The sequence below is a fragment of the Rhamphochromis longiceps genome, linkage group LG3 (assembly GCF_057381845.1).
Source record: "Rhamphochromis longiceps isolate RC_006_pf linkage group LG3, R_longiceps_female_GT1.1, whole genome shotgun sequence".
In the NCBI taxonomy this organism is placed as follows: Eukaryota; Metazoa; Chordata; class Actinopteri; order Cichliformes; family Cichlidae; genus Rhamphochromis; species Rhamphochromis longiceps.
In genome coordinates this window covers 61,692,112-61,704,193 of record NC_140559.1, presented here as the reverse complement: position 1 = coordinate 61,704,193, position 12,082 = coordinate 61,692,112, and the positions used below count along the sequence as shown (strand labels likewise).

At 43.8% G+C, this 12,082-nt stretch overlaps 1 protein-coding gene across 1 annotated transcript; it reads right to left on the bottom strand.

The window, feature by feature from the left end:
• Positions 1–1,559: 1,559 nt before the first annotated feature.
• LOC146675618 (histone H2A.Z) lies at positions 1,560–3,300 on the bottom strand. The gene is made up of 5 exons (XM_085400606.1): positions 3,190–3,300; positions 2,813–2,890; positions 2,555–2,668; positions 2,348–2,477; positions 1,560–2,121 (listed from the first exon to the last, which is right to left on the bottom strand). Exons 1-5 carry the CDS (start codon positions 3,298–3,300, stop codon positions 2,060–2,062), a joined length of 495 nt encoding a protein of 164 aa, XP_085256732.1. The 3' UTR covers positions 1,560–2,059.
• Positions 3,301–12,082: the final 8,782 nt, after the last annotated feature.

The window sequence follows — 12,082 nt, the reverse complement described above, 5'->3', positions numbered from 1 at the left end:
GTATATCTATTCTGTGTGACTTAAAGCAGTTATGACATGGTCTGATTTTCTCACCCAATAAAGGAATATTTCATTTATCAGTCTACTCTTCATTCTATCAGACACAGTTATCACAGCTCGTACATTTGCTTTTTACACATATATGTAAGCACTGAGCCACATTTAGTAATGCCAACATATTAAAAGAACAATATTTGTCTCTTGTATGTAATACATCTATATATACACTGTCACAGACACTTGTCTTTGAGTGAAGATTTAAGGTGATAGGAAATATAAATAAATGCAACTTGAATCTTTACTGAAGCTCAGAGTTCATGTTCACTGCTGTAATAACTAATAATGATTAATATAGTGACTATAATATTGGCCATATTATATTTACATTACCACAGTGAGATGACTTTAGTCTCATGAACAACATTAACTAATTGTTATTTACTAACTAATCTTAAATGACTGTTCAGCACAGAAATGAAGCCCAACAATCATGTTTTACAGTCCTGTGGTCTCAGCCTCAGATACTTATCACATCACACAGAGCTCATGTAGAAACAAATGTACAAAATACGTCCTCCTTCATTTCTGTCAAACAAAGCTGTATGAAACGTTTCCAGCTGTTACTATCATGGTTGCTAGGCAACCTGGGCAGCGCTACGAAGGTTAGACAGTACTTTAAGGTTGCAGACCCTGAATTGGGATACAGCCATGGTTTCAGGTGAACCCACTGTGAAACGTAGCCCCACCCTATCATGTGACTTACTGAGGTCAGAAGGCCCAGGATGTGAGTGGGCAACAGTGGACAGTTCAATTACAATTAAATGATATCTTGCTGTTAGCTTTCTGTTTTAATTTCTATGAACATTTTACTCAGTAAACTTTAATGCATTAGAAAGCATGTATTCAATATCAGGTATGGGTGCTGCATTGAAGAACCTTTTAAATGCAGCAGAGACCAGTCTAATATGTTTGCAGTAATGGGAAATGTCCAAACGCTTCTTTGGTTTCTAAAAGTAAACTTGAGGCACCTTCAGTTTTAAAAACAATCAGAATTCTTAACATTTCAGTGAAATGAAATAAAAACGTGGTCTCCCAGTTGTTTCTATGAAGTGAATCATATACTACAATTGGGTTTATGATGTTACGCCTGCAGTATATCATTTTAAAAACTCACATGTACAACACTCCTGTAACTCTGAACACAGGCAAAGACAGAAAACTCTTGCGTGTTGACACTGCAGCACTTTAAAAAGCCACCGAGTGCACTAGACCAGATGTTTAGGTCACTGCAGTAGGGACGTCAGGGGGATGAACCCTGACAGTTTAAAACTTGGCCGTTTATGCAATGAAAATAAAGATGAAATCTATAACACTGCGTGAAGCCACCTCACCTAACTGGTCCATTAGCATTCCTCCAATTTTGTGTAAAACTGAACAAAGGTGGAATGAAAGTCAAAGCTTCACATTACACCACCTGTAGTCATACATCACTGCATGATTAAGACGAAAGCCACAGCACTCTGTTCAAAGAGAATAAGACAAACTAGGGGAAACACTCAGACTGTGCCAAATCCAGTCTTTATTCAGGAATCCAAAAATACCAACAAGGTTATGAACCGGTCCATGACAGTCCAGTGGTAAAGAGAATGAACATGCTTTGAAATACAAGTCTGAAATGGATGGTCTGCATTAAAGGTACATACAAAGCACATAAGCACATCTTGAGTTTTCACAAAAGCTATGCACATCCTGTACTCTGTATCGACTAGGTTTGGTGGCTGTGAGCTCCTTTCAAAGCTGTGAAGATTAAAAACAGAAAGGCCAAATACACGTATACATCCAAGACAAGCCGGCTGGAGCCGCCCCCCGCCCCCAAAAACCTGCAGGAGAGGGGAGGGGCCCACTATTAAAAAAACAAAACAAAAAAACCCAAAACAGACCCCACCCAGAGTAGTAAATGCACACTACCATAAAATAATGTAAGATTACTAATCTAAGACATTTAACCACTTGATGCAGACTTCATCCTGAGATGGCACAACTTGCTGAACCCTTCAGGTTATACAGTCTTCTGCTGGCCCTTCTTCCCGATCAGAGACTTGTGGATGTGTGGGATCACGCCTGAAAAAAATCAATGTTATAACAGTTTATATACTTGAACAGTTAAGTTTTAATTTCAGTAACCACTTTCAGCTGCTCCCTTGTAACAAAGAGTTGCCACAATAGTGTTGATGTTACAGTTTTACACCAGATGCAACACAAAAGGGATTTGTGCCTCAACAAAATGTGTAAACCCCTAGAGTACGAGAGTATAAGACCGTAACACAGTTCTCTGTAATGTTCGTACCTCCGCCTGCAATAGTGGCCTTGATAAGTGAATCCAGCTCTTCGTCTCCTCTAATAGCCAGCTGCAAGTGGCGTGGGGTTATACGCTTTACTTTAAGGTCCTTTGATGCATTTCCTGCCAACTCTAGAACCTGAAAGAGAGACAGCCTTTACAAAAAGATCAACACTTCAAGCAACGAAGTGCAAGATAAACGGAGCTTAGGGTCACCTCAGCAGTAAGGTATTCGAGAATAGCCGCGCTGTACACCGCCGCGGTGGCTCCTACTCTGCCGTGGCTCGTTGTTCTGGACTTGAGGTGTCTGTGGATACGGCCTACCGGGAACTGCGGGGATAATGACACGAGTGAACAGAAGCAAAGCCGTGCTGGCCGCCCGATGAGAGCCCGCCACCGACAAAGAGCCACTGACTTTTGGCTAATAGCTCGTGCTTGTGCAACCGAGAAAATGAATGAAATTTGGGGACAAACCTGCAGTCCTGCTCTCTGAGAGCGCGAAATCGCTTTGGTCTTGGTCTTTCCAGAGTCTTTACCAGCTTTACCACCAGCCTGTAAAACACCAGTACTATTAGTGTGCCTCCGCCGAAACGCGCCTTATTGTAGCCCAACATTAACTTAAGGTCCGCTTAATATTCGCTAGCCATGCTAGCGCTTCCCCAGTGAAGCCAGTGGGTATTTAGCATGCTAATCCACTACACCAGCCAATGCTAGCGGCCAACTGTTAACTAATAAAGAAAACGCAACGCTACCAAATAAAGATTTATTTCAAATAAACTACCTAAACAGAGTGTGTCGTTATAATATTTTGTTAATACGACATATAATACGTACCATATTTAAAAACTTACAAAGAAACTCTGACTCGGCAGCCAAAATAATATCCTCCGTCTACACTGAATATCGACTGTTGTTTGAACTAGACCCCCTCCCCCCCACCGCGGGTCGTTATATACGGCCATGGCTACCCGGATGACGGCAGTCACGTGATTACCGCTGAAGCTTTTCAGCCAATAAATGAGCTCTCTGTGCGGTTCCGTTCTAAGAGCTTATGGGTAATGTAGTTTATGTGGCGTATCTCTTTCCCATTTTATATCGAAATGAGCTGGCTTTAGTTTTTCTTTCACATGGCATTAACTTTTAATTTAGTATAGATAGAAGTCCCCACATACATTCATCTTCTTATCTGCTTATCCAGTTTAGGGTTTAGCAGGCAGAAAGCTATCAAAGTTGATGGTAAAATTAAATAGCCCCATTTGGTCAAGCCTCGCCTCAGTGCGCCCCAGGGCAGCCGTGGCTACAATGTAGCTTGCCATCACCTGTGTGTGAATGTGTGGATGACTGAATGTAGTGTGAAGTGCTTTGGGGTCCATAGGAACTAAGTAAAGCGCTATACAAATACAGGCCATTTACCATGTAGTTTAGTATATGAAGCACAGCAGAGTGCTCACCCCGCCTCCCCCACGTACCAATTATCAGGGTCTTGCACGTTACCTCTTTTCTAAAAACACATATGTACTCGAGCAGAGGTCAGTGCAATAGCCTGGAAATCTAATTGCTCTGAATATCATTTAACTCTAAGGTTGGGAAATTGCTGCTATTCTTGTATAACTGGAAGAACTTTGCTGTAGCAGCATGATCAAATGTTTAAAATAATGGGATTCCCTGTGCTGACTGGGACAACTGGCCACACCATCAACAGGATAAAGCAACCAGCCACAAGCAGACAAAGAAAGCAAACTGAAGAAAAAGTTGGTGCTCTGTGTTTGAAGTAATTTAATTACAGCCTGCATCAATCCATCCATCCTAAATGAATGTTGAATGAATCTCTGTGTGTTACATAGATGTCACAAGCTACCTGTAAAAATTCCCAGGCAGAAAGAGAGAGAGACAGAGCAACGGCCACTCATAAAGATCAGCCAGAAATCTATCACTTCCTACAGCTGTGGCTCAGATATGCAAGATTTTAGCCAAAGACTGGGTGTAGACTCTGTTCCACTCAGCCTTGATAAGGAAATGGCTCGAGCATCATAATGATCTTTTACACCACTTGTTCCAACCACCCCAGATGATACAGGAAGAGGTGAAAAGTCGTCGACCAAAAGGCCGTTCAACCTGAGCAAAAGCCTTCTCGGCACAAAAAGAGATACAACTGAATCCTCCCTGCTGTGAGCAGGGATATACTGTAGATGATATCAAAGTCTCTGCATGTTGAAATGAATATGCCCACAGGGTATGAACTTTGTCTGATCCAGAAGTATGATTTTGGCAGTATAAGTTTTCAGATGCTTAGATCTTGGTTAGTCGTTTTGCTTGGACTGAGAGGAGAGATACAGGTCTGTACTATGAGATGAAAGTAGGGTCACAGTTCTGTTTCAAAATCAGAGCGATCCTGGCCAGATAAAGTGAATCCAGTACGATGCCCACTTCTTTAGACTGATTTAACATTCAAAGGACCGGGGACCAATAATATGCTCTATGCTTGTAACAGAAGGACCTGTCAGTCTGTTTGTGCAGCTTTCCAGCTGTCACACTCCAGCTCAGTCCGGCACTGCTCGCAACAGCCGGCTAAAAGAGAGGAGGGATGATTAGCTGATGGAGATCTGCTGTGTTGGTCAGCGTCCTCTGACCCCACCCCCACCCCCCTAAGCAGGAGAGGAAATCAGCCATGGGTCTGCTGGGGGATGTGTGGTGTCAGGGGAGGCTGACTAACACAGCAGATGGACTTTGAAAAAATAAATAAATAAATCATCAGAACTTTTTGTAAAGTCATAAGAAGAGCTGTCTTGTTGGCTCTTTGTTGTACATGGCTGCATCACAATACTGTAAAATCAGTAATATTGTAGTGTGAGCCATCATGTCCTGGTTATGGAGAGATCACATCCACATGAGGGAAATACTGAGTGTAGGAGAGAAAGAGAGGGACAGCTCAGAAGAAAAAGGCATAAAGAGCGTGAGAAGCACTGATGTCATTTTTCCTGCTGGGACTTGAGCGGAAGCAAAAATAGAAAATAAATAAACAAAATCTTTGGTGGGAAAATAGTGCAGCTGGAGAGTAGCTGACTGGGTCACTGATGAAAGACAAAAATGAAAGACAAAAATAGCTCAATGTGTTGAGTGAACTAATCCATTGCGCTAGTTATTACCAGCCAACACGGGAAATTCAACCTTTAAAGAGTGCTGAAGGAATGAGCTTTACAAACCCAACGTTATTATTTGGCATTGGTTCAATATCCATCCATCCATTCGCTTCCGCTTATCCTTTTCAGGGTCGCTGGAGCCTATCCCAGCTGTCATGGGGCGAGAGGCGGGGTACAACCTGGACAGGCCGCCAGTCTATCGCAGGGCCAACACACAGGGACAGACAACCTACTGGCAATTTGGATTAACCAATTCACCTATCCCCACAAACTGCATGTCTTTGGATGTTGGGAGGAAGCCAGAGTTAACCCACGCAAACACGGGGAGAACATGCAAACTCTACACAGAAAGACCCCGGCCTGATGGTGGAATTGAACTCAGGAACTTCTTGCTGTGCAGCAACAGTGCTAACCACCGTGCCACCCCTATTTTTCAATTATTACTGAGCACTTTTTCTCTGACTTGACCCCAAGCAATATCAAAGTAAATGGTAAATGGCCTGTATTTGTATAGCGCTTTACTAGTCCCTAAGGACCCCAAAGCGCTTTACACATCCAGTCATCCACCCATTCACACACACATTTTACAAGTCCTTTTACAATTGTAAACTTTTATATTTCGGTCACTAAAATGCCACCAAAGCCGACTAAATGAGGAAACCTGATCCAGCCTCGCCTCCAGCTTCTCCTGATGAGCCCTTGACCTGTCCTGAGTCGGGGACTGGGGCCCAGGCCACCGATAGTAACCGTGTCAGCGCTCTCAAAGTAGAGTAGGAGAGTTTCACCTAACTAAAAGTAACGGTTACCGAGATGCAGCAATCCCTGTCCACCTGTACTGACGACATCATCAGCCTCCAGAGAAAAGTGGACCATCTAACTAAGGCGGTGGCCAAGTTGGAGGATAAATATGAAGATTTGGAGTCCCGGTGTCAAAACATCCGCATCATTGGTGTTCTGGAAGACGACCAATTGTCAGCGTCCACGGATGCCGATTTGCAGTTGCTAAATGTTTCCGGTTTATACTTCACGTTTTGAGGAGTGTATTTTTTTTTCTCTTGGGTAACTTTATCTTTGATGTTCAAAAAATGTAGACTTTAAATGTTAGTTTCGTACTGGTTTACCTCAAAGCCAGTATTTTCACCGCAGGCATTCTTGGTTCCTGAGAATAGTGCCTAATGTATATTTTCATTCTATACTGCATGTCTAGTTCTGTCGGATTCACCCAGTACTTAGAGGTGTTTTTTCATTGCGCTATCTAGCTGTAAGCATAAGTTTGTCAGTGACTCCCATAGGAGTCTGCAGTGTTCCTTTGTTTGAGGAAAGACAGAGTGAAAGCAAGGGGAGCTGAGCTCCTGGACCAGGTACGCACTGCTCGTTTTTTCACAACACTGGATTTGACCACGGGCTGGCTGGGTACTACTGTCAGTTCATGCCAGGCTTCACGGAACTGATCAGCCCGTTGACTGATCTCGCCCCAGGTCTGGTCCAGTGGACGAAGCAGTGTCAGGCAGCGTTCGTACAGAGAAGGCTGTGGCGGAGATGTGGTCCCTGCCTCAGCTGCAGGGGAGGGGTGGTGCAGCGAGCTCAAGGGGCAGTGGCAGTAGGGTTGGAGGGACAGGTGTGCATGATAAAACTAATGAGGTTTCTCTCCTTTATATAGTGAAGCTGGAGACCACTGTACTGGGTACTGAAAGAACACTCCCAATGTGACAAGCATGACAGGGTGTCGGGTCGGTCGTCACATTACTCTGTGGGGAACCCCTGCTCTACACTCCAAGTAAAGGGGATCAGCTGCCCGAACATTTACATGAGCAGGAAACTGTCAGAGCAGGAGGCCAGATACACATCAACTCTCTTTATTATTACCTCCTGGGCCGCCCTCTGTTCGGATGCACTGGCTCCACTGCATGAAGGATGCCAATGCCCAGAGTCTATCTGTAAAATTAGCGGTAAAGTAGTGAAATTAGGATAAAGTGATGCTCGTTTTGGCAGCACGGTGGCACGGTGGTTAGCACTGTTGTCACACAGCAAGAAGGTCCTGAGTTCAATTCCACCATCAGGCCGGGGTCTTTCTGTGTGGAGTTTGCATGTTCTCCCTGTGTTTGCGTGGGTTCTCTCCGGGTACTCCAGCTTCCTCCCACCGTCCAAAGACATGCAGCTTGTGGGGATAGGTTAATTGGATAATCCAAATTGCCACTAAGTGCGAATGGTTGTCTGTCTCTGTGTGTTCGCCCTGCGACAGACTGGCGACCTGTCCGGGTTGTACCCTGCCTCTCGCCCCATGACAGCTGGGATAGGCTCCAGCGCCCCCCGTGACCCTGAAAAGGATAAGTGGAAGCGACTGGATGGATGGATGATGCTCTTTTTTATTTTCAGGCATTTTCCATGTTAGTCAATGAAATGTTTCAAACTTGTCCACAACTTTAGCCTCATGTGTGCTTTCCCTGGCAGTAGTAAATGCATAAAAATAAAGCTGTTATGATAACACTGAACAAAAACTTGCTTCCTTAAAAAGACTTAGTTTACAATTCAGTATTAAATATTACATAAAATAAACTATATACAAAGTGTCTTTGTGCATGTAGCCATGGTTCATTGTCTGGGTGTTTAAATTAGTCTATTATTATATTATAATTCCCAACTTGTTTGAGCTGCTGTGCACCACAAACAAGTACAAGCAGAATGGACTTTAACAGCGTTTCCTGCTGATAAAAACCTCCCTTATTGGCCTTCATACTACAAAAAGTCATTAAGCTATAAACGGGTAAACGACAGAAAAATGTCTCTTTTTTACTTTCTACTATACAATTAAAAAAAAAATTCACTGTAGTAATTTTTATGACCACAGTTACACACAGCAACACAGCATGATTGAAAGATGTACCCTTAGGCCCCCTCCTCGATTCAGAGATGGTCTTTCCCTTTTCACGTAAATGGCCTCCGTGACTCCGCCCTCAAACCAGCGTTCCTCCCTGTCCAGGATGTTACATCCTCATCATTGAAAGAGTGTCCACTGGCCTGTAGGAGTAAATAGACTGCAGAGTCCTGGCCTGACGAGGTGGCTCTGCTGTGTTGTAGCCAGAGGTTGTTTGGTTTCCCCGATATATAAATCCTGACAATCCTCCTGCACTTAACAGCTACACTATGTTACTCTGTTTGTGTCGGGGGACCCGATCCTTGGGGTGGACCAGTTTTTGGCGCAGCGTGTTTTGGGGTTTAAAAGCCACAGAGACCCGGTGTTTAGAAAAAATGCGTCTCAGTTGCTCCGATACTCCTGACACATACGGGATCACTACAGGTTTTCGCTTGGGCAGCAGTTGTCCTTCTCTCCTGGATCGGCTGGAGCTTTCTTTAGGCGTTTTTCCAGCTTTGACAAAAGTCCAGCTGGGATAACCACATTTACTCAGGGCCTTCTTGCTGTTCTTCTGCCTCCCTGGCTGCTGTGTCTGTGGGGATGGTGTTCGCTCTGTGTTGTAGCGTCCTGATGACACCCAGTTTGTGGGTGTCCTTAAATACTGATCCGTATATGTAGGTTTACGGTACACGTCAGCTTTTAGATGTCCCCCATTACTGATGGAAATCTCACAGTCTAAGAAGGCTAACTTGCCACTTTTCATATCTTCCCTGGTGAATTTGATGTGTCGGTCCACTGAGTTAATGTGATCCATGAATTGTGGAACATCCTGAGATTTGATTTTCACCCAGGTGTCATCCACATATCTGAACCAAAGGCTTGGTGGTGTTCCAGGGTAGGATAGCAAAGCCCTCTTTTTTGCTTCTTCCATGTACAAATTGGCCACGATGGGTGAAACTGGGGAGCCCATGACACACCCATGTTTCTGCCTGTAGTACTGACCCTTGTATGTGAAGTAGGTGGAATGAAGACACAGTTCAAACACACTTGGTCGATGCTGAGAGTGGTCCTGTTGCTGAGGTTGGGGTCATCCTGTAATCTCTTACGAACTACCTCCAACACTTCTGTGACTGGGATGCAAGTGAAGAGAGATGTAACGTCGTAGGAGACCATGGTTTCATCTGCCTCCATCATGACATCTCTCACCTTCTCAACAAAACCCAGGATGTTCTGGATGTGGTGTTCAGAGCTGCCCACCAGCGGGTTGAAGATCGAAGCCAGAAAATCTATCACCTTCTTCCTGTAACCACAACCTGGGTCTGGTTTTAAGGCCTCATAAGTATTTTTGTCTATTTCTCATGACAGTCTTTCTGGTTTAGCAGAGCTGTGCACCTACCCTTGTCTGAAGGATGATAATATTATTGTCATTACTAAGTGATGTGAGTGCCTTCCTCTCCTCCATGCTGCATGGCTCTGTCTTCTCCATTTGGATCAGTTTTGGGTGTCCTCTACGGCGAGATTGGTGATTGCGTCCATCCACCGCTTCTTCGGTCTTCCTTGCAGTCGGCAGATCCAGGGTCAAGTCAGAGGGCTGTTCTTGACACCAAATTCTCCTCACTGCACATGACGTGTCCATACCACTGTAGGTGCGCTTGCCTCATCTTCTTTTCAATTGGGGCAACTTCGAGTTGTTTTCAAACACCTTCATTCGTCACATGATCCAGGCGGGTTACGCCCACCATCCACCTGAGCATCTTCATCTCCATCTTCTGCTCCTATAGGGCCACCGGCCGTATGACTCTCTTGTTGATCTTAGCTTTGAGGTGTTTGGGCATCCTCTTAACGCACTGGATGCCAGTGGATTCGCACCATTTAGGCCATGCTGCGTAGGCTCGTGAGCCTACATCCGGAGGGTCTGGTGAAACCCCAACACCACCTCCTCATGGTGCCAGCTGGAAACAAGGATCCTTGGTCCTGGGCCAACGGTGTGGGTCCCTGGCGACACATGACGTGACACATCGGTCAGGGCATCTTTTGTCACATCACATGGAACGTCAGCTCGGTTTGGATCAACATGCTAGGGTGTCCCCCCGAGGCGACTCGCGACGTGACTAATATACAAAGGCAGACAAATGGTTAGTATGACACAACAAAGAACTGAAGTGAGACAAAGGATACAACTCTTATATGGCGCTTTTCTACTGTCACTGAGCACTCAAAGAGCTTTATACAACTCGTGCATCCACCCATTCACACACTTTATCTAAGGTTTTTAGTGCTTCTATCTAACATCCACTCACATTCATGCTCTGATGGATGCATCGGAACATGGGCGTTGCCCAAGGCATGCAGACTAGAGCAGACGGGGATCGAACCACTAACCTTCCGGTGAGTAGGTGACCCGCTCTACCACCTGAAATGAAAAGCACAATGTGCACATTTTGTGCACAGCTGGAACAGGTAAAACAAAACACAGGACACAAAGCTAAATACAGTGCACAGGAGGGAAGAAGCTATAATAAAACAGGAAATAACGAAACGTGAACATCTGACACCAAAGCTGACTTAAGAACAGGGAACAGGGTAAGAAGATTGAAGAGTAGGGAATGACTTTAACTGTGGATAAAAGTAGGGAAATCAGAGAGTAGACTCATGAAAAATAAACTCAGATTTAAACTTAAATACAAACTTCAAAGGATGTAAATGAAGAGCAGACTATGTGGAAAACGTCATATTAAACAGAACTAAAACATTATGCTACGCTCAGAATCCAGGACCATGACAAAGTTATGGTGGAGAATAAACAAACATTATTTACACTGTAATTATCAACGATCAGTCAGAGAACTGAAACAACACATTGCCAGAAGAAATAAAGGGATAAGAAACTGCATTTCTTTAATAATGTAAACTATTTTACAACCATCACACTTTAAAATGGGGACATTGAATGTAGATTAAAGAAGGACAAACCTATGATTCCTGCAGGATGATGAATCCTCCATATCAACTATTTATAAACCCAAACAACCCTCCAACAAGAGCCACACACTGCAAACCGGAATGCATCCGAATCACAAACACACAGTGAATCACTCTATAACTATAGCTATAGTATGTCTCATATGGATGCTTAAAACATGAAAATACTGGACACAGTAATATTGAATTTAATCCCGTCGGTACTACAATGAAAATGAAAGATTAAAGAAAATTTCATTAACTTCTGCCTTCGTTTGGAAAAAGCTTGTGTGTGATTATGATTGTGTTGTAAAAAGTTTACACTCTGAAACTTTAATGTAGATATAAATACATTTATTATATTAACAGGCTTCACATAGTCTCCGCCTCCTCAGTCTGCCTCAAAAATACTTTCATTGAGGCGACGCCCATGCTTCCCTCTACCCTCGCGTTGGCCGCACCCCTTATAACCCCCGTGAAAGCTACGTCGACAAACACAGCGTTGCTTCACTTCCGGTCAATCCTAACAAAATAAAACCCAGAATAGGCAACATAACTGCGTTCTAACGCTTAATAGACAAAGTTAATTCAAATGGCCATTTCATCTGTCTTAGCTCAAAGCGATTAGTTTTTCAAGACTTTTGAATAATTACAGATTTAACCAGGAGTGCTGTGACTGCACAGAGGCTTTAAATTAATCCTTCATGGACACTGATTTGACTTTTGTTTGGTAATATTAGTAAATGAACACCAACAGGCACGTGATTTCTGTACTTATTAATAGAGGTC

What these genes read in the sequence shown, in the direction of transcription:
- LOC146675618 (XM_085400606.1), bottom strand. Translation starts at nt 3,300, where the DNA reads ATGGCCGTATATAACGACCCGCGGTGGGGGGGAGGGGGTCTAGTTCAA. An exon ending in TGCCGAGTCAGAGTTTCTTT is followed by an intron (nt 2,891 to 3,189) that starts GTAAGTTTTTAA and finishes GGTGTTTTACAG; the next exon opens with GCTGGTGGTAAAGCTGGTAA. An exon ending in CTCAGAGAGCAGGACTGCAG is followed by an intron (nt 2,669 to 2,812) that starts GTTTGTCCCCAA and finishes TTATCCCCGCAG; the next exon opens with TTCCCGGTAGGCCGTATCCA.